This window comes from Monodon monoceros, unplaced genomic scaffold (assembly GCF_005190385.1).
Source record: "Monodon monoceros isolate NGI ecotype Baffin Bay Population unplaced genomic scaffold, NGI_Narwhal_1 Super_Scaffold_22, whole genome shotgun sequence".
Classification (NCBI taxonomy): domain Eukaryota; kingdom Metazoa; phylum Chordata; class Mammalia; order Artiodactyla; family Monodontidae; genus Monodon; species Monodon monoceros.
Window position 1 is genome coordinate 124721222 of NW_021703779.1, and position 27245 is coordinate 124748466.

At 43.5% G+C, this 27245-nt stretch overlaps 1 protein-coding gene across 1 annotated transcript in view; it reads left to right on the forward strand.

Moving 5' to 3' along the window:
- The window catches only part of MTMR1 (myotubularin related protein 1), a 27707-nt gene extending 462 nt beyond the window's left edge, over positions 1-27245 (forward strand). Inside the window, exons 2-6 of the mRNA XM_029240249.1 lie at positions 3-101; positions 5770-5875; positions 23966-24041; positions 26393-26487; positions 26885-27245. Of these exons, the coding sequence (XP_029096082.1) occupies positions 3-101; positions 5770-5875; positions 23966-24041; positions 26393-26487; positions 26885-27163 (655 nt within the window). The 3' untranslated portion in view covers positions 27164-27245. The remainder of the gene's footprint in view (positions 1-2; positions 102-5769; positions 5876-23965; positions 24042-26392; positions 26488-26884) is intronic.

Sequence of the window (27245 nt, forward strand, 5' to 3'; positions counted from 1 at the left end):
GGGGGCCTGGGCCCGGGGCCGGCGGGCGGCAGGAGGCCCCCTCGGGTCGTGGGGGCCCCCGCCGCCGGCTCCCGGCAGCCCAGCGTGGAGACCCTGGACAGGTAAGCGGGGCCCGGCCGCCGCGGCCTCCCGGTCCCCGATTCCCGAAGGCCCCGCGCGAGGCCCGGCTGCCCCTTCCCCGCGCGCCGGGCCGAGGCCAAGCTGGGGCGTCCCCCTCCCGCGTCCCCTCCGGAGCCCCGGGAACCCCTGCCTGGTCCCCGGGGCCCGCACCTGGCTCACTTCCGCCTCGCGCCGAAGCTCCCCGCACCCCGAGGGGCTTCACAGCTGTCAAAACGTGTCCCAGGCCGCCTCCTACTGCACCTTGGAGCCACCTCGGCAGCCCTTGCCCCGGCCACGAATCGTTTGGGAGGAAATTTCACCCCGGCGCCCCTTTTTAGCGTGACCTTGCCTCGTGTGGTCTGAAGACCCAAATCCCGCCGCCGCTGCTTGGGGTCTTTGATGCTGGGGTTGGTAGGGGCAGTTGGGGGGCGGCACCCCGTGGGTGTCGGGCTGGCGCACATAGAGGCAAAGATACCCTCATTTGAAAAGCTGGGATGGAAAACTTCCAAACTGCTTCCGATTCGAGAACACATCATCGTTTACTTTCAGTTCTTCACACTTTGAAGGAACCGGTTCATTGTTTTCACAAACACGTAAGGCTACTGCTTCTTTGGCAGTCCGAGAACTAAGATGAATCAGTTAGAAGCACAAACCGACCAGATCCAACCGGGAGGGCCACCCTGACACTCGGGACAAGGGGTGGGTGATCCCATAGCCTGGAATATGCAGCTTTTCCACATCTTGGCCATTTCGCTGACGCTAAAGTGCAATTAGGCGAGACATACTGTTGTAACGCCACTGGGTCAGTTTCAGATGCTGGTTCCTGCCTCTTAGTCACACCCCTGAGCTGAACTTTTGGGAGTTTCCAAAGGCAGAGGAACAACAAGAAACATTCCCTTTGTTTCTACCTCAGTGTAATTACAATGTATTTTAATGAAATAGTTACCCAAGTCGTCAGCTTCACTGAAAACTAATCACAGCCAAGACAGTACGTGGAATGGACAGGGTTTCACTCATGTGCAGACACTCTGCAGTGTATGAGGGCTTGGAGAGTCAGAGAATAATGCCCGACGGCTTTTGCTCTCTGGCTTACCATCTAGTGGAGGATACAAACAAACCAGCCATTGAAATCAAGTGTGATAAGTGCCAGGGCGGAGGTACGCTTGGAAGTGCTCTGGATGTGGTGTGCGTGGGAATCACCTGAGAAGCTTTTTAGGAACTCCAGGTGGCCAGACCCCAGTCCTGAGGCTTCTGATTCAGGAGGTTTGGGTGAGGCCCAGGAGTTAGAATTTTTCAAAAAGACTCCGCAGCCTCAGTTGTGATCCACTGCACTGCGGTACACGGAGGTGGGATATTCGCTTCAGTTTTTAGTGGCGGGACGGGGGCAGGGGACGCTTTTTGGCCACAGGAGTGGAACGTGCAGCCATGTGGGCTGGATGCTGGATGTGGGGAACTGATAATAGAGACGACTTGCGGGAAGGCAGGAGTTAGATCCTGAAGGGGCCTGTGTTCCTTCCAAGGAATTGTGCCCTTGTCTTCTGGGCCGATGCTTCTCTGCTCAGTTCTGTATAACCTGAGTCAGGATCACCTCCAGTGCTTGATTGAAATGCAGACTCTTGGATCCCACCCTAAATCTAATCCACCATCTCCTGGGTAGAGCCTGAAATTCTGCATTTTTAATAACCACCTTAGCTATAAGTAGGTGGGCTTTGTGGTCTCTTTGGCACCAGATGGTACAGGGTACTGGTCGAGCCAGTGTAATTATCAGTAGCACCCTTCTGCAACTCACAGTAGTGTCTTGGTTTGGATGAGAAATTATATGGTCACCCTAGTTATGGGGGGCACGAAAGGATTTCCATCAGGGAAGCTACAGGATGGGGTGGGCGTTTGAGAACAATTGCTGTGCAGTAGTGTGAATGGACTGCAGGTGGGCCGTCTCACTGAGTTGGGTTAAGTTGGTTCTGGAAATGCTAATCTCTCAGTCATTTATTCTGCAGATATGAGTGCCTGCTCTGTGTCCCGCACTGTGTTAGGCCTGAGGATACGGTAGGGAACACACACACACAAATCCCCGCCCTCGTGGAGCATGTTTTTAGTGCGAGAGAGAGACGAAAGAACATGTCAAATGTGTTCTGTGTTAGGTGCTGGGGGAGAAAAGTCAGCTGGGAGCGGGTAGGAAGTGGTGGGGCTGTGCACTCTGGGGAGTGGTTGGAATTTTGTGCCGGGTGGTCAGGGAGAGCTTAGTTGAGAAAGGTGGCCTTTGAGTCACACCCCAGAAGAGGTGAGGGGCCTACTCATGCACATATCCAGGTGGCAGCGCAGGCCTGCGCTCCCTGAGGTGGGAGGGGAGCCAAGGGTTCAAGGGTCAGCCAGGAGACCAGTGTCACCAGCAGGGAGGGAGCTAGGGAGACAGCAGTAGAGGACAAGCTCAGAGAGGTCACAGGGGCAGATGGTGTGGATTTCAGGATGCTCTCCATGGCTGCTGTGTGGACAGCGCACCGGAAGGGGAAGGAGTAGAATCAGAGTTTAGCAGGTGGGAGGCTGTCGCAGTTATCAAGGCAAGAGAGGATGGTGGCTGCGACCGGAGCCGTGGGCTGGAGGAAGGGAGAAGTGATCCGATTCAAGCTACCATTTGAAGAAAATCTGCAGGGTAGAGCCAGTAGGGTTTGTGAAGATTGGTTGTCAGGTAGGAGAGAAGAAGAATCAAGGACAATCCCAATGTCTTCGGCTTGCGGAAAACGATGTTGCTGAGATGGAGAAGCCCCTATGTGGAGCGGGGTTAGGAAGTTAGCAGGCTCTCAGCCCTGGTTATAACAGTAATGAGATGTCAGTTGGATTTCCCAGAGCAGATGTCAAAGAGGCAGTTGGTTTATTTAAGCCTGGAGTTCAGGGGTGGTGTCTGGGCTGGAGTCACCAGCATAGAGGTGGGGCTTAAATTCATAAGGTGGGAGAACACCGACAGATGATGGGCATGTGGAAAAGGTAATTGGAATAGGGATGGGCAAGGTGCTTTCTTACGACATTTAGCAGATAAGAGTGATGAGACTCGGTGAGCATTCAGATGTGAGAGCGAAGTGGGGAGTGGGCTCCAAGGTAAACCGCAGCTTTGGGGCCCGGGGCCCCTGGATGAGGCTGTGCCTTTCCCTGACTTAGGAGACGTGAGGGCTGGGCGGCTGATGCTGGTCTAGACCCGTGGAGCCGGCAGGGTCTCTGGGACCGACTAGTGGAGCTGGCTCATGGGATCCTCGGCGTCCAGATCGGGGCAGTCTGGGCTGGAGAAACAAAGCTGGGAGCTCCCAGACTGCAAGTGATTGTTGCCACCAGGAGTGTGGAGGGAGACTGCACTGACTAAAGAGCAGAGAGGGGAGAGGAGACGTGGCCTTCCTCCTCAGTCCCGTCGTTGTGACCGGCTCTGGTTCACGTTCTTCTTTTAAGAGACCTCCAGAGTAGACCCTGGCTCTGCAGCTGTGGCTCAGCCGTGGACCGTGGGCCCTCCCCTCTCTCCTGAATATCGTACTTCTCTTAATGCTGATGGAGCTGTGGGCCTGCGAGAGGATGTGGCTCGCTCAAGGTCACGGAGCTAGCTGGTGACAGAAACAGGACCCGGAGCCAGGCCTCCTGTCTACCAGCCCACCGTGCCACACTGTTTATAACTCTGTTGACCAGGATGCTTCTGGTTGCAGGTACCAAAAACACAAATCATTCTAGCTCCAGCCAAAAAGGAAGTGTGTTGGCTCCCATCACTGCTGCAGCCAGGGTGAAAGATGGCCGCAGGCACATTCAGAGCCAGAGTTGCAAACAGTGTGGATGAGGCTTCCCATCTCTGTTTTCTTCATGTCTTACTCTCTATCTCTGTGGGTTCCCCGAGGTGGTGGATGTGGAGAGTGGCCTCCGCCAGTGCTGGGGGCGGGTCTACACAGCTCCGGGTCCAAGAGGAAAGCTTGGGGTCACTCCCCTCCAAGTGGAGCAGAATCCTATGAAATGCGGAGGGGCAGCTCCCTACCGTGGAGAGAAGGGTCCTCATTAGAAGGAAGGGGAACAGAAGCTAGAGGATAACAGCAGCCCCCTCCAACCCACCCCCGTCCGCGGTGGGTGAACAGGTGGGTTCCTGCTGTTAGATTTGTGCTCAGGCCCAGGAGCTGGCAGAGGAAAAGGCAGCTTGGCAAGAAAAGTATGGGAGAACCGGACAATAAAGGTGCCTTAGGCTTTAAGAGGAAACTAATATCCCTCCCTTTCCCCTCCTTCTTCCTCTTAGTTATTAATTGTGGTAAATAGAGTCTTGGTGTATGACAGGAATGTCTGCCCATTCAGCGAATGTTTGGACTTACATTTTCGGCCCCACAGATAACTACTATAGGCTGTCCTGGCCAGAGAATGCAATTTAGGTCGCTCGTAGAGCACATCAGATGTCTTTATTTCACTAGTTACGTTATTTCACACACTGCCTAGGGATTCCAGGTTTTTTTTATCCTTCCAGTACACGAGTGTGGATTTAATTAGTGATGAGATTTTCAAAGGTCTGGAACACTGTTTACAGTGAAAGCCACCTGCAAGGTAAACTTTCAAAAGTATCTTTTGCCCTTTTACTTGATTTCTTCAGTGCTTTCATGAGTTGAGAGAGGAGCCTGGCCTCTGGAGGCAATTTTTAATTCCCTCAGTGCTTACTTTGCTTACGTGGTCCTTTAAGTCAGATGAGCACAGCCCGACCACTTACCAGCTGTGTGACCTTAGTCAAACGCTAGAGCCTTAGTTTTCTCCTCTGTAAGGTGGGTCACTGTGAGGCTCGGGTGAGGCTGTGTGCAGAAATGTGTTGAACATTTGAGAGCAGCACACAAGCGCGAGATGCCGTTTTCTCTGCGTCCTTGTGTTCTCGTATAAGGCAGTGGCTAGCATCTGTAGCGCTGGCCTCTGTTTTGCCCTGTGGTTCGGTGAGTTGGTCACCGTTGGTGGTACCATATCCTGGAAGGACAGCCCCACCACTTTCTGATGGGCCATGTCGCCACTGCACCTCAATTTTCTCATCCCAGAAACCTGTTGGCTCGTTCCCGTTCTGCCTTCTTATCACATGTGGTTGTCAGGCTCTGATATCATAATGGACTGGAAAAGCCTTTTGTAAGTTGTCAGAGCACTTACAGAAATGTAAGGCGGCATTACTACTACACACAGGACTTTTCTAGTCTGTTCTTTTTAAAATCATACAATCAGCTTTGCTCCATTAAGAGTCACTTTGATTCACTTGAAATTACATCGTTTTCTAGATTTAAAACCACCAGCATGAAAGTGATAGCATTTTTGAAAAGCATATGCTGTAAGATAAATATTTCACTTTAGAATTAATTTTCTACTTACATTAAGAATATTCACTCTATATAATTGTAATTGAGTGATATTTTATTAAATGCTAGAAAATAACATATTTAACTGTCTGAGGCCTAGAATCTTAACCTTAAAATAAATTGGTTGATTCATTTCAAATCAACCTGGAACCTAATCTTACTTCCTAGTGGTCAGTCGATATTTCAGTTCTTACATTAAATGTAAAGGTAACCAAATAGTCTAATTAAAGTTCATTCTTTAAAAAAAGAAATGTACATATATCCCTAGTCAGTGCTCAGTTTTCTCACTCAGAGGCTATGTCTTAAAATATTTTAATTGCACTATTTCTTTTAGTCCTACAGGATCACATGTTGAATGGTGTAAACAGCTTATAGCTGCTACAATTTCTAGTCAGATTTCAGGTTCAGTGACATCAGAAAATGTATCCAGAGATTACAAGGTAAGCGGAATTGAGTCCTTAATTCATTTTCAATATGCTAAGCAGCCAAGAAGCATTGCAGTTTTAATTCGAGTGAGACTTTGGCCCCTTGAATGCTCACCGGCCATTTGCTTGGGAACAAGGGTGAAATGTTCTCTGTTGTTAGAGATCTGAACTTTAGAAGAGACATTTTTACCAGGATCTAGTATATGTGATCATAGTTTTATAATTGAGAGGAAAAGCTGACTTTCGATTATGATCATTCTTTTAAAAATCCAGATCCATTTTATTATATATTATATTTTCAGATTTGATTATAATAAATGCCTATATTTTCTTTATTAGTATTCTGAATTTCAGAAAATATCTGATAGATAGTATTTCCCTAACTTCACAATTTGTTTCTGTATTTATGTACTACCTATGGGTTTTCAGCATTAATATGTGATACTAGAATGCAAAAAACTTGCAAAATCTCAAGAATGTTGTATGGGCAGCCTCATTTTTTAGTCCTTATTGAATTGAGAAATCTCTTCTTGTTTATTTTAAAAGTTGGATTCCCTGCTTATTCTAAAGTTAAGAGTGATAAGCTCCTTGTCAGCAGAGACTGGGGCTCTTTTTCTCACCACTGCTCCCCCAGCACGATCCTGGAACATAACAGGTGCTCAATAAATTCTTGTTGAATCAATTAACAAATAAAACGCTTGCGTGCTCCATCTTTGTTAAGGCTAAAGACTAACTTTGTTTTAATGTCAAGAAACTATTAACAGGTACATTAAGTGAAACCATGTCTACATTTCAGTAGTACAGTTTGCTTGAATTGAGGATTCAGTTTATTATAGTCATTTTTGCCCACTAGTAAGAGAGAATAGATTTTCACAGGTATGTATGAATTACATTTTAGTATCCTGTCCTACCCTAGGTCAACGGCTCTCAAAATCATAGTCCTTGCCAGGCATCAAATCTTATGAAGAGTTCAAGAGCTACGATAACGATCTTAAGTCATTCTTAATAGCTGTCCGTGTTGAAGGGCTCTAGCCTCACTTCCTCTTTAGCCGTCCTGTAACAAGTGCAGAAACTGACTCCAGAGGCTGTGTAATTGAGATTTGGCTATGGTGCTGGACTTGCTTCGTCCAAGCCATTGGATGCTGTTGCTTATGCCTCCCAGAGGAAAGCATGGCTGGAGATGAACAGAAGTTGGATAATATGGCCAGCCAGAAGAGGGGCAGTATAGTTCTTGATAGTTTTCTCTGCTATCTGGTTTTCATGTTTGCCCACGTAGGAGGAGCTGGGGCTCCTGTTCCTCAGAACCTGACTGGGCAAAACGTGACTGCTGTTTCCAGGTGGGAGAAGCATTTGCTGCATCACCTATGCCTGAGTGGCTGATCACTGGGCAGCTGCTGACCCCACTGGTCCCAGGCGCCCTCTTGCCCCACGTTAGCGGAGAAACTGCCCTACTGAGTGGAGAGGCTCAAGGACCCATACTGGCAGAGAATAGCTCTTAGACCTCGGATTGATTTTCTTTATGGACAATTAGGTGTTAACTGTAAGGTTTTCATTATGGTTGAATAGTTGTTAGTGCTGTGTGGGTTCTAGAAAAGGATGGTGACTGTGTGCATAGCTGTCTAACCTCTACATTAATAGATCAGACTGAATCTATACTTTAACATGAAGCAACTAAGGTTTTTAAAAAAAATTTTTAGTTTATTTACGAATTTTGTATAGCAGAATTAGCTCGTGTTGGAATGGTTTAACAGATGGTATTCAGAGAAAAAGAAGGCTTTTCTATATTTTGTAAATTGAATTTTAAGTACCTACATCAGATCATTGCTAAAGCTTTAGATGAATTATTGTAAGAGAGCATTTTTTAATCATTGTCTTTGTTAGATTCGCCCTGTAACCAAGTCTGCAAATTTGGTGTTAAATTTATAATTCAGTTGTTATGTTTTCTTCAAGGAGAGAGTTCTTTTAAATAATAAAAGAATAAAATGTTTCTAAACCACAGATAATTTTACACGCTATGTATAAAGTAGTTCTTAGAATCAGGGTAACCAGCGTGGGCCTTTGGGACACCTTTTGCATGGGAGCCATGCATGGGGTTTGCCCTGAAGGTCCAGATACAATTCCTTGAGGATTTAATGTGCAGTCATCCGTTGATGATATTTGAAATTATATATTGTGCAAATATCGTATTTGAAATACACACTCAATTTGGGGGTTAATTTATTATAGGTTAAACTCAGCGTCAGTAATGAAATGGGAACAGGTGTTTCTGTGGAGCAGAGCGCTTGCACCTCGATTTGGAGCGCTGTGTTCTCAGTTGTAGGCTGCGGCGGCATCCCCATCAGCCCTCCGGCACGTGCAGCGCTCTATGGTTTTGTAATACTCTTTTGACATATCACCCGTTTACTTCTTAAAACAACCCAGTAAGATGGCTTTTATTATAATCATCATTTAACAGATGAGGAAAGCAAGGCTCAGAGAGGTTAAGTGACTTGCTTAGTATCATGCAGTTAGACTTGGGGTTTGAACCCAAGTCATCCTATTGAAAAGCTAGAGTGATTTTTAAAATTTTGTACTGCCTACCTGTTCACTGTTTTTCAAAATGTGGCCCTTGGGTGTTCCCGCACCAGCACTCCCTGGGGTGCCTGCAGAAATGCAGCTTCCATGGTCCCCGTCCCCTCAGTGAATCAGAATCTCTGAAGGCGGGGAACAGTGCATGCATTTCTTTCTTTCTTTTTTTTTTTTTTTTTTTTGATGGTGTTTTGTTACTTATTTTTACAAGATTGGGATTATATCCTACACATTATTGTTAAATTTGCTTTTTTAAAATTGGAGTGTAATTGTTTTACAATGTTGTGTTGGTTTCTGCTGTACAATGAAGTGAATCAGCTATGTGTACACATATATTCCCTCCCTCTTGGACCTCCCTCCCACCCCCCACCCCATCCTACCCATCTAGGTCATCACAGAGCACCGAGCTGAGCTCCCTGTGCTATACCACAGATTTCCACTAGCTACCTGTTTTACACGTGGTAGTGTATTTATGTTAAACCTAATCTCCCAATTCATCCCCTTCCACCCCTGTGTCCACACGTCCGTTCTCTACATCTGCGTCTCTATTCCTGCCCTGCAAATAGGTTCATCTGTACCTTTTTTCTAGATTCCACATATATGCATTAATATACGATATTTGTTTTTCTCTTTCTGACTTACTTCACTCTGTATGACAGACTCTAGGTCCATCCACATCTCTACAGATGACCCAATTTTGTTCCTTTTTATGGCTGAGTAATATTCCATTGTACATATGTACCACATTTTCTTTATCCATTCATCTGTTGATGGACATTTAGGTTGTTTCCATGTCCTGGCTATTGTAAATAGTGCTGCAATGAACATTGGGGTACATGTGTCTTCTTGAATTATGGTTTTCCCAGGGTATATGCCCAGTAGTGGGATTGCTGGGTCATATGGTAGCTCTATTTTTGCTTTTTTAAGGAACCTCCATACTGTTCTCCACAGTGGCTGTATCACTTTACATTCCTACCAGCAGTGTAAGAGGGTTCCCTTTTTCCCACACCCTCTCCAGCATTTATCGTTTGTAGATTTTTTGAAGATGGCCATTCTGACTGGTGTGAGGTAGATACCTCGTTGTAGTTTTGATTTGCATTTCTCTAATAATTCGTGATGTTGAGCATCTTTTCACATGCTTCTTGGCCATCTGTATGTCTTCTTTGGAGAAATGTCTCTTTAGGTCTTCCATCCTCATGTATTTCATTAATTAATTAATTAATTAATTTAATTTTATTTTATTTCATTTTTGGCTGTGTCGGGTCTTAGTTGCAGCCCGCGAGATCTTTGTTGCGGCATGTGGGATCCTCCACTGTGGTGCACAGGCTCCTCATTGCAGCATGTGGGTTCCAGAGCCCGTGGGCTCTGTAGTTATGGCACGTGGACTCTCTAGTTGTGGCCTGCGTGCTCAGTTGTTGCTGTGGGCGGGCTTAGTTGCCCCGCAGCATGTCGGATCTTAGTTCCCCGACCAGGGATCAAACCTGCGTCCCCTGCATTGGAAGGCAGACTCTTAACCACTGGACCACCAGGGAAGTCCCTATTTATTTTGTACAATAAATTGTAAAAAGTTCAGCTTCCCTAGGTTTGTATCTGTTGAAATTGGTGATGAGACCATACATTTCTGGTACATTCCCACAAACCTGAATAGTTAGCAACTCATGTTAGATTTTAGAGTACAATTGTTTTATTATTTACCTATGTCATAAATTGACAGCTTAGGGTCAGATCACCCAAGGTGTGGTAAGAATATCACTGTCATCACATGAGATGAGTTTAGGTGATATGCCCATGGACATGTTTTAACAGTTATGTAATTATTTTAATGTGTAGTAGGAAACCTGGCACATCAGACCTGTGATTTAATGGGTATTATTGCTTAAAGCCAGGCGAAATATGAAAAAAAGAGTGGATTCAAAGTCAACATAAAGGGTTTCCCTGGTGGCGCAGTGGTTGAAAATCCGCCTGCCAGTGCAGGGGACACGGGTTCGAGCCCTGGTCCGGGAAGATCCCACATGCCACGGAGCAAGTAAGCCCACACACCGCAACGAAGAGTAGCCCCCGCTCGCCGCAACCAGAGAAAAGCCTGCACGCAGCAACGAAGACCCAACGCAGCCAAAAATAAATTTAAAATAAATAAATAAGTCAACATAAAGATAAATACTAATATTAGTACAGGTGATATGCATATAGCAAACCAGACTTATAGAGGTGTTATATAAGATGACAGAAGTTTGGAAAACATTGTCCCTGTTGAAAGAGTAGATAGCTATTATGTGGATTATGGATTAACTAAATTAATAAATGTATGCCTTAATGCCAAGTCATCCTGAAGATTTACCTGATAATTAAGACTACTAGGAGAAATGTAATAAAATGTTTTGTTTGCCCACCCCCCTACTACTAACTCAGTTCCATTTTTAACGGGCTAAGAAAGAGTACAAAACTCTCTTGAATTTGTCAAAACATTTAAGAACAAGATCTGAATGTAATGTTCCAAAGATTAGATGAAAAAATACAGTTATAACTTGTAATGAAACATTTTTAGGAACTACTAGCAGAAGTGACACAGTTGATCAGCTTCCATTGTTTGCAAAGCAGAACTAGGCCAAGAAGAGGGAGCATGGTGTAGTACAGACGGTACTGGTTAGCTTTGTGACCTTGTATAACCTCTGAGTGTCTGTTTCCTTTTGTGTAAGGTTAAGAGAATTTGGATTAGATTTGAAGTCTCTAAATTCCTTTCTTTCTAGAACATTCTTCAATTCTGTTTTGTCCAAAAGGATTTGATTCTGACCAGCCTTCAGGAAATTAGGACACTATAGTTTTAATGTGATCATACTCTTTCCTCTGGCTCCAACATCGTCGTCCTCATCACCATCACCATCACCACCACCACCACCACCACCACCACCACCACCACCACCACCACCCCTCTGTCCCTCTCCCCCTGTTTCTCCTACTCTCATCCCTGCACACACATTAGCTAGATCTCTTCCATAAACATTCTGAAGAAAAAGGAGAAAATGGAGAGAGTCCTATACTAAATTTAATCATTTAATAGGTTAGTACAGTGATTAAACCCTGGATCCTAAACAAAAGTTTCCAGAAGGTCTTTGGAGGGAAGTGGGATGCAGTGTGTGGGAAAGGCTTCATTATGCTTGAGCTTGGTCTTAGTTAATACTTCTTAAATTGAGTACTAGTCTAGAAGGAGGGAAGCTTGAGCACGATCTTTCGAATCCATGACCATAGTCCACTGTTAATAGCTTGGCCTCGTGATCTGTTTATTAAATCAGAGTTTGCAAACACAGATGTCTACAGGGTATAGCTAACAAGCTAAACAGACATGGCTGTGGAGAACTGGAGACTGCAGCATGTCCCCCTAAAAACAATTAAATTACAAAAACAACCCTGCTACTGCCTGTTGGAGCAATAGGCCTCCAGTTTGTAACCACTGTAATGTCAAAGTACTATCCTATCTCTCAGGATTACTTGTGGAGTAGAATTATTTCTTAAAAATATCAAGATTCGGGCTTCTGCTTCTGGAAGGATGGAGCAGATGTACTTTTTTCTTATTTTTCACTCTCAGTACAAATAAAAACCCTGGACATTATCTATAAAATAGACGTAAGAATGCCTTGAAAGGTAGAGAGAAGAAGGCAGACGGGTTAGGTACCTTAGCACCTAAGGAACGACAGGGTGGTGCTATCCCTGGGTTATGTTTTTGCCATATATAACCCAGACTTGTTGCTGAAGAAGCCAGCAACCCAGAAATGCCAACGGGTACAGACAAGAAAAGCCTAGTCTCTCTAGCCAAAGGACAGGAAGGGGGCAGCCGAGTAGAAAGAAAACTTTTAGACACTAACCACTGTGCTCCGGCCCCACACCCACCCCGCCAGCAAGGCCAAGCGGGGAGGCTAGATTCCACTGTTGCCAGGCTGTAGCAAGGCACAGTGACCCCTGCAGCTGTGGTGTCGGAGGCCTGGTGGAGAGTCAGGACTTTCACTACCGCCCACTGCAAGGAGGCCACACCTCCACTGTGGTTACAGTGGTATCAGTCATGAACGCTCCTGCCACTGCCAGCTGGGCAGGTATGGGCGGAAGCCTAACTGGGAGCTAGAGCTCTCACCCCAACCCAGAAGTAACTAGGAGACCCCTGTCCTTGGATGGCAGTGTTGGCCAAGAAGGGAACCTGGACTCGTACCCACACCTGGCTGTAATGAGGCAGTGCTCACCGCCCCTCTTCTCCTGGAGCAGTGGCAGAGAAAGCAGCTGCAACAGGAGGGTTACATAAGACCCACACTCTTATAGTATTCAAAATGGCCAGATTTCCACTGAAAATCACTCATCATACCAAGAGCCAGAAAGATCTCAAACTGAATGAAAAAAGAGAATCAGTAGATGCCAAAACCGAGATGACACGTGTTAGAATTACGTGAAAAAGGTTTTAAAGAAGCCATCATAATAAAACTGCTTCAATAAACAATTACAGCTATGCTTGAAACAATGAAGACGTAGAAAGTGAGAGACAAGAAACAGGAAAGTTTCAGCAAGAAAATATGAGATAAGAACCAAATGGAAATTTAAAAAGTGAAAGATATGATAAAGAAACAAAAAACGAAACTAAACAAACAAACAAAACCACCAAACCCTCAGTGGATGGGTTCAACAGCAAAATAGAGAGGTCAGAGAAAAGAATTGGCTAAATCTTAAGGGAATTACACTGAGTAGAAAATGCCACTCCCAAGAGATCACATACTGTATGATTTCATTTGTGTAACAGTCTTCAAATGACAGAATTAGAGAAATAGAGAACAGATTAGTGATTGCCAGGGGCTAAGAAGGGGAGGGGCTGGGAGGGAAGTGGATGTGGCTATAAAAGGGCAACATTAGGTGGTGAGGAAATTGTTCTGCATCTTGGCTGTGTCAGTGTCCGGGTCCTTGTTCCGGTATTGTTCTATAGTTTTATAATATGCCACCATCGGGGAAATTTGGTGACATGGTACACTTGTACATGGAATCTCTTGTTCTCACAACCACTTGTGAATCAAGTTATCTCAAAATTAGAAATTTAATTTTTAAAAAGTCAAGAGTTTTACAGACTGCTCAACGACTCTATATTGCATGTAGAATACATTTTGATTAATATTCCTAACAACTCATGATATATCAGAAGTATTATTTAAATGGAGCATATAGTTATGCAAATAAAGATGTTAGAAACTGGTTAGTGAAAGGGTATCAGCAATTATCCTGTACTAGTTCAATTGCAAGTATGCTCATCCCTTTTGTACATGGCAGTTGGGGCCAGCATGCTTCATTGAACAGCTCATTGGTCACATTTCCTGGAGGGCTTTAGAGAAGGAGAATGATTGTTTCAGGCTAGGGTTTGACAAAAGAGTCAGGCCAGGTTCAGGTGTGGCTTGTTTCCCAAAGACCAGGGTTGTATTTGGATGACTGGTTGAGATTTGTATCGGCCTGTCCTTGGCCTCTGGCTGCAGCCGGTGGTGAGGAAAAAGTTGCGCAGACTCTTGCTTACTGAGGCTCCTGCAGCAAGTGGAGCCATCTCCTGACCCAACAGGTCAAACTCTTTAACTCATTTTGTAGTGGTCTGATTGCTAAAGCAGAATTACTTTATAGACTTTATGCCTAAAACAGAGAACAGTGGTGTTTTTACTCCGCTATTACAATCTTTTCATGAAAAGAAGCTTCTTAGAGGCATAAGCTCAAAGATAACTCATTTATAAAAAATAAAAAAAAACCTGATATTTATTTCACTTAGAATCATATGGTTTATCAAAAAGATCATAAAATTTGGAGTCGGGGCACTTTGCCTTGAGTCCAGCCCTGTACCTGACTAGCTGCCCAACAAGTTACTTACCTTGCTGAGCCTCAAGTGTCCTCATCTGTGTAGTGGGTGTTACAGCAGAGGTTTAATGTATTAAAAAGGGCAGCATATGTACGAAATGCATACAGTGCTCGTTTACCGTATGCTGTTACTCTATGAAAATGTATATGATATGTAAAAATGACTACAAGAGGAGTGCATTGTAATTGCTGAACACCAGCCCACTTCCATAAATGTGATGTGAGCGCCTAACATGCACAGGAGTGGGGCTGGGCTGGGCTGCCTGGAATTCATAGAAAAGAGACTCCAAAAGATACAGTACGGGGCATTCTGGGCATTAAGCCTTGAGGGTATTTGTCAGCCTCCTCAGAAAGGGAACAGGTTTAGGTGGGGCTGTATGGAGATTAAGAGCGTGGGCACTAAAACCAGTCAGCTTGGGTTTGAATCCGCACCCTCTTAGAACACCTGTGACACCAGATGTGTGGGTTTTTCCCCCACACTGACGAATTCTCCAAAACCAGGTGAGTGTTCTACAATTCAATTCGATTCTGATACTAACCAGAGTTAGTGCAGACCCCACAGGTTAAGGGCTCAGTCCCACAGAAGTTCTCACTTCAGATGCCAGTTTCAAGTAGTGGGTACCCAGGTTACCCACAACTTCTGCTTAGCTTGGCTACAAATCGGGGCTTTCCACAAGTCCCTCCCTGAGTCCGATCATTTGCTAGGAAAACTGACAGAACTCAGGTAAACACTGAGGTTTACCAGTTCATTGTATAATAAAGAATATAAAGAATGATACAGCCTGTGCGGCTGTCTGAGTTCTCGAGGGCTGTCAGCACTGGAGGCCGATTTGCCCCCCACCAAGTTTAGGTTGGGGAGATGTTTTCTGAAGTCTTCCAATGAAGCTTAAATGACTCCTAAGGTTTGAGGGCTGGTCAGGACCTCGCAGCCATTCATGGACTCGTTTCCTTTTGTACGTGTAGAAACTGAGGCCAAGTGCAGGCACACGGAGGCCCCGAGTCTGCCAGTGAGAGCTGGCCCCAGGCCGCCTGACTTCAAACCACCGCTCTCTGGCTTCGATCAGATTCAGATTCAAGAAAAAGGAAATGAACCTCTCTGTGCACCCGAAATGGCTTATTTCAGGAGAGATGAAAACTATAAAGCAGAAGCACATGGGTATCAACTCAGGTGACCTCCATTGACCTTTCCGGCCTCCGACCAAGAGTAGCGGGGACTTACATACAGCAGGTGAAGAATTGTGTGGGTGGCAAAGGGGACCATCATCCTGCCCCTTTCCTTTTGATTTAGTTTCTCCTTCCAGTAGCAAAAGGCGTGTTGACAGCGGCATATCTCCTACATTTAAGGCCCAGTTATGCTGCTTGTGAATGCTGCTTTCTAGTTGTCAATTGTTACTATCACTTTATAGACAAAACTTTACAAAATTAATTGCAGTTACAGAACAAAAGTGAAAATAATAACCTGTTGGAGCAGAGGTTTGGCGGGAGCAAGGAGAAGCGAGGGAAGAGGTCGTGGTATTGCTTTCTTCATCCACCCTTGAGGGAGCTAAGAGAAAGCAGATGAACGTTTGAAGGCTTTAGTTACTGTGGGCTAATTACAGCGGTGCTAGGCTGAGGCGGTGTAGTAGACTCTCTGGGTGTAAGTACTTGCTCTGAAACCTTGAACTTGGCCAGATTACTTAACTGTGCCTTGGTTTTCTCATCAAAAAATGGGGCCAATAATAATTTTTATCTCACAAGGTTGTTCTGAGAATGAAATGAGTTAGTATAGACAAGGTTCTTAGAAGAGTGCCACCAAAAAATTATTTCATGAGCTTTTTTTAAAATGATGCAGCTGCTGCAGAAGGACAACGATAAAAAACTAAAAATTACAATTTCAATCAGCAGAGATTGGGAAGAGGGAGGGAGTAGTTTGAGAAAGCATATTTTCTTTTCTTTTGCAGTACATGGGCCTCTCCCTGCTGTGGCCTCTCCCGTTGCGGAGCACAGGCTCCGGACGCGCAGGCCCAGCGGCCATGGCTCACGGGCCCAGCCGCTCCGCGGCACGTGGGATCTTCCCGGACCGGGGCACGAACCCGCGTCCCCTGCATCGGCAGGCGGGCTCTCAACCACTGCGCCACCAGGGAAGCCAAAGAAAGCATATTTTCTCATCAAGCTAGGTCACTAGGTACTGTTTAAAGCTGACAAATCAAGAAGTAGTGGTGTAAGCATGCTCCTGGTTATGGAGGCAACCCTCAGAATTAGAAAAGAAATCTCGCTAAACGTGGTTATCACTGACAAATGAACCTTGGGAGGGGAGACTATTTTGACTTTTTATTATCATGTAGGTCCCATTTTGAGTTTTTTATGAACATAAGCATGCATTTTATTTATTTTGTACTAACTTTCCTGTTGTAATTAACAAATGATAAACTTCACGTATTTAAAGTATACAGATTGATGAGTTTTGATAGGTGCCCACTTGTGAAACAAGCACCACAATTAAGATGATGAACATATTCATCACCACCACCCCCTCAAAAAAAAAAAAGCTAGGTTTAAGCTTCTTAGTCTAAGTAGTCTATATTAAGGAACTTCTGGGCTTTAATTCCCTTTGAGCTACAGCATCCCTTAATTCAGATACCTTTTTTACTTCAAAGAGTATTTTCTTTTAATGGTAACAGTGATGAACTCTATATTCTCGTATTCATGTGATCTTCTTATCTTTCCTGAGTAAAACCTGTAAAGCTAATAAGAACCTACAGTGATTTTTTTTTTTTAAAAAGTGATCTGTTTTCCATAGAACCTCCAGTGTTTATCGTATGTAACAATGATCAGATTTCAGACTCGAGAGTGGGGAATAGATGATTCATGTCTTCCTCAGACTGTTAGCACTATTCGCTTTTCAAAAGTTCCATCCCTTCTCTGGGCTGTTTCCCCAAACGCTCATGCTGCACATTCAAGTAGGAGTCACAGGAATAACCTCTCTAAAATCAGTGTCCGGATTTAGTAAAGCTTGGCTTTCCTTGCCCGGAGACTGCCCTCCCCGGCCCTCCCCTCCCTGCCAGCTACCCTTTCCTGGGCTGGCGCAAGGAACGGGCACCTTCTCCCTGTGGGGCGGCCGCATCGGGAAGTTTAATTCTGGAGTCCCAAGTGCGAATTGGAAATAGAATTCCTACAGAAACCAGATTAAGATTTGTGCTTAACTAGGCTTTATGATCCCATTAACGCTGTGGCTGAGCTGTGCTCTGCGCCAGCTGTGGGCGCTTTTGTGGTTTCTTGGTTCGGTTTTGTTTTGTTTCTGTGGGCTGGTTTGGGAGCAGAACCGCCTTTTTATATCATTGTTTCTATGCGGAAAATGCGTTCAGTATTCCAAACAGACACACAAATGAATTTTTCACACACGGCCTGTTCACACTGTTTTGTAATAGCCCTTGACAGAAGGGGTTTGTGTTTAAAATAATGTCATTTGTCTTAGCCTAAGGGCAATAAGTTTCTCCAATTCATAGACTTGCCTGCAAACCATAGGACAAACGTGTTAGGATTGATTGGATATCAAATGGAACTTAGAGGGCAAATGTGTTAGGATCGATCTGCTCGGTTTTATTTGGAGTATTATGATGTTTCTTAGGGCATGGGCTGGCGAACTTAATGGCATCTTTCACAGGTCAATAGTGACGTGTCCGTGATGATGATGTTCTGTGTTTTAACTGACAGGTTTTCAGGAGGCCTGATATAAGGGTAAGGATATTTGGCTTTCAGCACATGGGCCTCCTCCTTGTGTGTTTCTGTGCTTTATCGAACACTTAGTCTATTTAGCGTTCTTTGCCTTCTCACTGATTTTATGAGTCACTCAGATCAGTTTGCTCTGCTGTGTCATAGCTTTCAGTGCTCACTAGAAATGCTTTATTTGTTACAGTGTTTCTATGTGCGGAAAAAGCCGATGTGTGTGAGGGCAGGATGCTAAAATTGTTACCACTGTGCAATACTGACTTCTTTTGTGTTACATGAATTCTGACCAAATGGGTATTCATGGCACCGGGTTTATAAGGCTAGGCCTATAGAGTCCTCTTAATTTAACCTCGTTTGTCATGTAGTTCATGCTGAAGTATTTAATAACAACAACAAGAACAACAACAAAGTGGTCAGTTGTCCTCCTTCCTGAGTAGGAGATCTAAGTAAGATTTCAAGTCTTGATTACAAGATCAAGTAAGATTTCCTGTTTGCATGCTGAATCCCAAAAGCAGGAGTGCTAATCTTGAAGATAAATTTAGCAAAATCAGCCCCATTTAGTATTTCTTAAAATATAGAGGTAGCTGTTACAGCTAGTAGATTATAGTTTATAGTTTCCTCATGATTTTCCTTCCCTTTATTTCAGAATATTCATAAAGCAAGACAAAGATTGGTAATGTGCATGCCTTTAAACCTGAGTATCGGACGTTGAAAATTAACCTATTTCCATTAAATGAAAACAATGTGGATTTTGACAGAATCATTTCATGACTTCAGTTTTAAAGTTTTAATCTTATTGAAGCCAATGAAGTAGTACAAAAATAAGCAGGTTAAATCAAATTATTGTTATTCTAGTTGGTTTTTCTTTGTTTAATTTTGTTTTTATCATGTTTTCTTTTGCTCATGGGAATCATTTTCTTTCACTGATTCACATTGTTAAATATTAGTGTTTGGCTTTACACTTGCATGGACTTTGAAATGCTGTGGGGGTTTTTTGTTGTTGTCTAGTCATTCATTCTTCTGTTTTAAAATTTTTATCAAAGAATGATTCCGTTTTCTTTGTCTTTAAAAGAAGAATGTAAATTTTAAAAACCTGGCTGCATTTAAAAAATTGTCCTGCTCTGAAGGGTAGCAGTACCAACTGTGTACTAAATTCAATCTGATGATAAAGTATAAAAATATTTTAAGTAGCTATTTTATTTTATTGACAAAAATGAAAGGTGGGAAAGAGTAAATTCTTTTAAAGCTTTGCTACTTCTTCACTGATTGCCTCTTAAAGAAATGTAGTCGTTAGAACCAAAGTTTCTTGAAGGAAAAATATATTGATGCTAAATTTTAATATTTTCAGCCTCAGAGACTTGATACAACTTTTAAAAGGTGTTATAATCTTGTCATCTTCAATATTCATGCTCATTATACCACCTGCTAAACTAAAAGTCCAAGTTTTTAGAGTTTCATAAGCTGATTCCATAAAGAAATTAAATTAAGAAGAGCATACATGTAAAGGGATTGGAAGAAATTTAGATAAAGATATGTGACGCTTTTCTTCGAAGCACGTTGATACTGTAATTAGAAAGATTTAATATGGTTTTGAGTCATAAATCACAGTATTTAATTAGCAATAAGTAACAGAGTGTATGTATGTATCTGCATATGTATGACCCCAGCATGTGATATGCGCATGCACATGTGTGTGGAAATGTTGTTACTTCCAGTGGTGTTGACCCCTGGGCAGCATAATAGTTCCTTTTGAAAACACATGTCTATGAACTGCCTTTGTATTTTTGGCTTGATTTTGTTCCTTGCCCTCTGTGGTATGTTTTATTTTCTATGAGCATGTTATGCGTCTGTTATTTTGTTTCTTGGCTGTACGCTGCAGTATTGCTTGATTTTAAAAAGACAGTACATTCTTTGAAACCCATGATGTTTGTTTGCTTTTCATTTTTCTACCCCAACACAAACACAGAATAGATACTCCATTTTAGGCTGAGGATACTGTAGATGGCCTACACGTTCTTTCCTTAACTCCAAGGGGGAAAATGTTGGGATATGCAAAGCCATGAAAGGTGTGTCGACTTTTACATGCTTACTGTCTCTTTAAAAAAGAACTTCCGTCCTTTCACCTGTCTGTTTGCACGTGTTTCTCTTTCCCCTCTTTGCCTTTTCTTGTCCATGCACCTGGTGCTGTGCAGGAGATTCAGGAAGAACACAAGGGCTACCCTTCTGAAGCTGAAGCTGATCAGGTGGCAAGTTCTACGTGTTCATCTGTTTGTAGTTACAGATCGTGTATTTAGAAGCCATTTCATACTAGATTTCTAGACAATCAGCAAATGCTTTTTCCACTACAGTAGTACTCTCCTGTCCAAGTTTGGTAGATTCCATTATGACATTATTTGCAAAAATTGGTTTATCCAACATTTCGTCAACCAGAAATTTGTTCATCTCTGCTTCTTGGTTTTCCCAGGTAGATGTACTGATGAGGTTAATGAGCCTTAGTCATGACAGGATTCTGAAGTGCCTTCACAAAGACTTAGAGGGGCAGATGCATACGCTAAGGGTGCTCCTCGAGGGTGCAAACTTTGCTTTATCCAAATTTGCAAGGTCTGTACCCAGCACAGCGCCTGGCACGCTGTAGGTGTTTGTGGAATGAGTCCATGTATTTTATAGAAGAAAAAAAATCGTTCATCGAGGTTTCTTGAGTGCTTACTCTTTGCTCAGTACCTCTGGACTCTCAGGAGTTTTTTAAAGCAGCAGAATTTTCCCCAAAGCTTATGTATGAAACCTCTAGAAGAGCTGCTCTAGGGAAGCATGGCAAATTCCCTGTGCTCAGTTGTGCCTTTGCCCAGCCCACCCTCCTTTGGTGACCCTGGGAGCACCCTGAAGAGCCAGTTTGAAAAGCACTGCTTTCGGCAGGCGGCTGTTACAGAAACTGTCCACCCAGCAGCCTTAGGTTCAGGAGGAGGAGAGAGTAGTGGAGAGGCCAGGAAGTTGATGGGCCTTCAGCTGGACCTTTCTTCCGGGTCGCCGGCACAGGGTTGGGATGAGATCATCAGAGAGAATTCCTCAACTGGGCAGCACCTTGAGCAAAAGCACCAAGAGGGCTGGGTGTGTTCACAAGACACATTTTATCCATAAGGACATTCCTTCTTTGATTATGCTGTACATGGGTTGGATAAATCAAGGGTCAAATCATGTCCTGTGCAACTTGGAAGTTGCAGTTAAAGCTTAATATAGCACAAGTGTGAGTGCTATCTCCTAACACCAGCTTTATAGAGGGAATCTACTGTACTCGCAAAACAGTGAGCCTTTAATAGCCATTCTCTCAAATTCCTATGCTAAAGCTGAGTGCCTTTCCTGTACACAGCGAACCTTTTATGGGGATATCTGAAGCAGTAGGATCAATTGATTTGTTTTATTCTGATAGTTGCTTTTTCATCACCTAAAAAAGCATGTCCTAGATTTAATTATTAGTGAGAGGTTTGTCTCACTCTGTCTCACCAACACGTTCATGCTTCATATAAATGCACAAGTATTTCAAGCCAGATTTAACATGATTATCGGAAGAGAAGAGAAACCTTTGATCTCCAGCCTCTATCTTGAGAGCCTTGTACCATCTCAAAATGGCCCCAATCACTGCACCTCGCATCAACGACATTTTATTAGTTAGTCCTGGGTTGAGGACTTTAAAGTGTTTGACATGACTTGCTATAAAGCTTAAAGTGAATCAGACTTCCCCTCACCTCTTCCAGATTCAATTGATTAGAACAGCTTGCTTTAGTAAATATATTTCAGAATAACCTATTCCCATTTATTTTAAAATATCAGTTAAGGAATTTAAGTCTACATGATAATATTTACCCATTAAAATAAGCTTTAACAGTGTAGCATTTGAAGTTATTTAAAACTTGAATATTGATTAAAATAGCTTTCTGACTTTGTAACTATATTATAAAAATAGCCACTAGTTTAGGCAATAAATTAAAGAAAGCAGACTTTCCAAAAAAAAGGCTTCTATTAAGATTGGTGATTTTTTTAGTGTTTCTAAAACTGGACATTTAAAAGTATAAATATTGGTTTATGCTTTATTGTGTCAAAGATGTATTTCCAAATCAGGTGTGAGTATAAATGCATCCACAAACACTTCTCTGAGTCCCCTTTAACAGTTCTCTATGTCCCTAAAAATGTTGATTGAGAAGTGTCTTAAAAACCAATCTGAAAACTAACACACCATTGTAAAGCAATTATACTCTAATAAAGATGTTAAAAAAATTGAAAAATAAAAACCAACCTGGGCTAAAAAGTTAAACTGCATAAAATTGCTGAGGGGAACCATGAACACTAATCTGTATGATTTTCACCGTGTATCTTGAGGAGGAGGGTGCACTGTGTCATTTTGTGCCCTCCCCGAACGGACATACCTTGACCAACATTTAGCATTGAGTTTGCTCTTTATATTTTGACATTTTCCTTTCTTTATTTTATAAAATTGGATGAACCTACTATATATAGTTTTTTTAATGGACCTTTAAGTCCCTTTATAAAATATATTGAAATATTCTTATAACTGTGAAAAATGATTATTTTGAATTTTCAATAATTTTGATTAGAATTATAAAAGATATCAATTTTTAATATTTTGCTTCACAGAATTATGCTGAAAACTTAGTATTGTCTAATCTGTTTTCCGCTGAACACTAGTGACCTCCTGATGTAGACAGGTATTTTTTGGAGAAAGCCCCTGATGGACTAGGTAGGGAAATGCAGCACACTCCAGCGCCCTCTGGCCGATTTGGCATGCATTAACATGCTAAAGCCTTGCCTCAAAAAAAACAAAAACCAAAAAAAACAACAAAGAAAACCTAGCTAAACTTGTTTCCTTTAACCCAGCATTTCCCAAACTTTTCCCAGAAAGTCCTGTTCACATCCCTTGGGAATTTAATGCTCTATGAAACACAGCTTGGGAATTGCTGGGGTTTCGAACACCTTATTCTTATTCGTGACACGTTATGTCAGAGATGCCCAGGAGAAAGTGGCCAGTTTCCTTGGCAGCATCTCACAGGGTGGCAGTACCTTGGAATAGGCACCGAGTTCAGGCTCTGGTCCCCAGCATTGTAGTTCAAGAACACCATTTTCTCAGCTCCCCTGAGTTATCTGGTACTAACCAACCAAGCTTGCAAGAGACTAGCTACTGGGCCACAGTGCAGATCTGAACATTTAGAAATGTGGGCATGTATCTTTCCAGCCATCCAAGACACCCTTTTCCTAGTGGCATTGTAGCAGGAACCCTGATACCTCATCAGCAATTTGCTTGGTGAGTGTGGAACCAGCACAGAGTGAACCGACTTGCGAGAAGCCTGATGAACACACCCTGCTCCACAGGAGTGGGTGAAATACTCTTGTCTGCCAGATGAGGGCGCATTCTTGTGGCCTGAATGGGATACACACTGACAGGCCCACTCGCCCTTTGTCCCACCTGTACGCTTTGTGCGGACGCAGGTAGCTGGGCTGCAGTACAGAAGCCTAGGGCTTTCCTTAGTAAGAGACCCCTCCCTGGTTTCTTGTTAATTAGACTTTGGGGCTTCGCACGCAGTCTCACAGCTAACTAAGCACCTGCATCTAATGTTGATTTTCTTTGTACTAGTTTCGCGCTCAGAAGGTAACCTTTTTTGACCTTATTTCCCAATTCTGGAGGCACCTTGTAATAGCTGTCTGTGTCATGATCACAGTGTCTATGTGTCACGTCAAGCCATCTCTGTATTAATGCTTTCTAACTGTGAGCTTGAAATACGTGTAACAATTTGCTAGACTCTGCAGCATGGTGTCCTGTGGTACTGAGCTTTGAAACTGTCTTGTACGGGGAGGGGGCATACATTTTGCACGCTTCTGTAGCCTCGTAGCAAGAGCGCAGAGCAGTACCATTCTTCCCAGTTGGAAAGTGAGATTTACTCCTGTTTGGTTTCTTGCCAGGCTCTAAGGGATGGAAATAAGCTGGCACAGATGGAAGAGGCACCCCTTTTCCCAGGAGAATCAATCAAGGCCATTGGTAAGTCTAACAAGTACACTTTGCTTGTAGAGACCCATAAAACGAAATGGCACTTTGCTCGCCAGCACAGATGATATATGTGCTGGAGATCAGCCAGACCAGTTTAATTAGGGGACAGATGGACTAGACCGAGTCATTCTTATCAATGTCATCATGACCTTAAGAGATAAGGGACTGTAGAGGATCCGTTTAAGCTCCGAACGAGCCTTAGGTGGCAGTACCAACAGAAGAGGGGTCCAGCTTTTCCCCATGGACTGAAGGCTGATGAGACTCTCACGGTAACGTCAGTTCGCTGCTTTGTTGGAAGGATTCACTCTAAGGAAAACGTATTGACAGACGATCCATATCATACTTCTAATGACAGTTTTGAGAATTTGGCAAAGACATTTTGGGGGCTTATAAGAGTCCAGAAAGTACAATTTTAGTGCAGGAAAAGGGCATGTGTCGCCACCCTGGATTGTAAGGGCGACGGCCTGAGGCGGACTGCCCGGGGCTGGAGGGGCGGGCAGCCGGCTGTGGCCTCTTCACCTCACGATCGCCGAGGTTAGGTCGGACGGCCTGGTTTGTGAGGCCGAGTGTCGCCTTCTTCCCTCATGGCTCTCTCCCAAAGGCGCGTGCCGGGTCTCGGAGCACGGTCATCTTGTGTTGGGGTAGCTGGGCTCTCCTATCAGGGCCTCCAAACAACTACTCCTGCTGGATAGCCTAGTCTGTGGCTCAGGACTCTGTTCAGCCCGACCTGAATTTCGAAACTTTTTCTCTTTGGCTTCTGGAACTTCATTCACTCCTGGTGCTCCTCTGGCCTCTCTGGGCTTTCCTCCTCTGGGAGCGTTTCTAGCCCTGCCTCCGTGCTGCCCTGGAACAGTCTGACTACAATGCAGAGCTAATTATGTCATGCCTCTTCTTCTCCGGACAACAGACTGCACAGATTTAAAGTGAACGTGAACAGTTCTGACACATTTATACACCTGGGAAATGATCATCACAGTCAAGATAATGAACATATCCATCAGCCCCCAGAAGTTTCCTTAGGCCCCTTTATATCCCTCTCTCCCATGCCTTCTCCCCCTTCCCCAGGCACTATAGGCTAGTTGATATTTTCTAGAGTTTTATAGAAATGGAATCATTGAGTATGTTCTTCTGTCTGCTTATCCCATTCTGCATAATTATTGTGATAGTCCTCCATACTGTGAGTGCCATGGGTCAGCAGTCATGCCTCTTCACTGCTGCGTAGCACTCCACAGTGTGCTTATCCATTCATCTGTCGATGGGCTATTGGGTTGTTTCTGCTGTTCGGCTATTACAGATAAAACTGCTATGAACACTCATGAACACATCTTCTCTGGCCTCATGTCCCATCGTCCTCGTGCACCCTTTGACCCAGCCACACTAACCTCTGGCAGCTCACTGATCTCTCCTCCCTTCCCCTCCCCCGCTTCCCTGCTGAGTTAAGTCATTCCTTTTCTGAGCTCTTATCACATTGAGTCCACATGGTTCTGATAGCATTTATCAGGCTATATGGTAATTTTCTGTGTAGTATCTCTCACGGGTCACCTGGTGGGCAGGAACCTTGTCCAGTTATACCCAGAACCCCAACAATAGGAGCCGCTCGGTATATAATGAGTTACAGAAAAGTTTATGCAAGTGTTTTGAGAGTTTGGCTGAACGACATCTTTAGTACCATTATTCGTCCCCTCGGACTCATCTGTAGCTGTGTCCATTCCCGCCATTTGAATGGAACAGCACTTTGGGAAGATTGGGAAGATGTGGTATCTTTGTGATAGGCGTGAGCCTCTTAACATTCATAGGAGTCATATATGTTGTTGATTTTGATGTGAAAGATACTGATATTAACATTAAGAAAATAAAATTGATATGGAAGCTGATGAAGAATTTGAAGCAGTCTTTTCCCGCTTCATTGATGGGGTTTTGGTTTTTGTCATCTGTAAAGCAGTTTCTTTGGAGGTGCATCAGGGGACAGTGTTTAGCTTTAGTTAGTTTTCATTAGCAGTGATTTATGAAATGGTAGCCCAGGTTCTTCAGAGTTTAATTAATGTGTTTTTGAATGTGATTAATTTATCACTCAGGGAAAATGTGAACCACTTGGAAAAAAATGACAAAATGTAACTTATTATGAGGCCTTTTACTTAAAACCTCAAGTAGCAAATCAAAATTTTGTTTTAAAAAGTGGAATTTTATTAGAAGACTATCCATCTATGCCTTTATTTAAAGTAATGAAAGAATTTAAATTTCTAGAAAACTGGAATCACAAATTTATATATTTGGAAACTCATGTTAAGATTTATTGACACAAGTCAATGGCAGTAGATGATATTTTGGGTTCTTTCTTTCAGTGAAAGATGTCATGTATATCTGCCCATTTGTGGGAGCAGTGAGTGGCACCCTGACAGTGACGGACTTTAAGATGTACTTCAAGAATGTAGAGAGAGTGAGTATTTAAAAGTGTGTTTTATTTTTTAAAATAACTGCAGAAGAAAGTAAACAATAAAGAATACAGTAAATAGTATCCTGAAATCCCATCACCCTGAAAGAAGCAGAGGGTCAGTTTTAAGATGTGCGCATTTGCAAGCAGATTTTGTATCTTAAAAAAAAAAAAAAAGGACCGTTAAAGTAGCACTTTCACCTGCGCTGGGGGTGAGGGGGTTGTTTAATTGTAGTCTCAATGTCTACTTCACAAAGCAGGTTATAAATCAGACTTTGGTGTCTTAGCCAGGACCAAGAGGAAATGCGAAGTAAGCAAAGGTGTTTTAAGCCAGCGAAGACTTAAAATGGGAAAGCTCTGTTAGCCGACACTGATTGGCATTCATGTTAATTTGTGAACCCAGGACCCGCATTTCATCCTCGATGTCCCCCTGGGAGTGATCAGCAGAGTTGAGAAGATAGGAGTGCAGAGCCATGGAGACAACTCTTGTGGCATAGAGATCATGTGCAAGGTATGGTCCAGACATGAGAGAAACTTAGAGGGGGCGAGTAGCTTGGAACTTCTTCACAGCCTTTGGACAGTAAGAGTAATTTGGACATTAGTGACTGAGATGTTTTCAGGACCCAGACCTCTTCAACCTTTCATCAGCCAATTCAGACCATTATATAAGCCGTTGAAGTAAACCGCTTCTTTTCCGTTGAAGTGTTCTAATTAACATGGACCTGTAACCTAGGCGGTGACGATATTTGTTACATTTCAGAGAA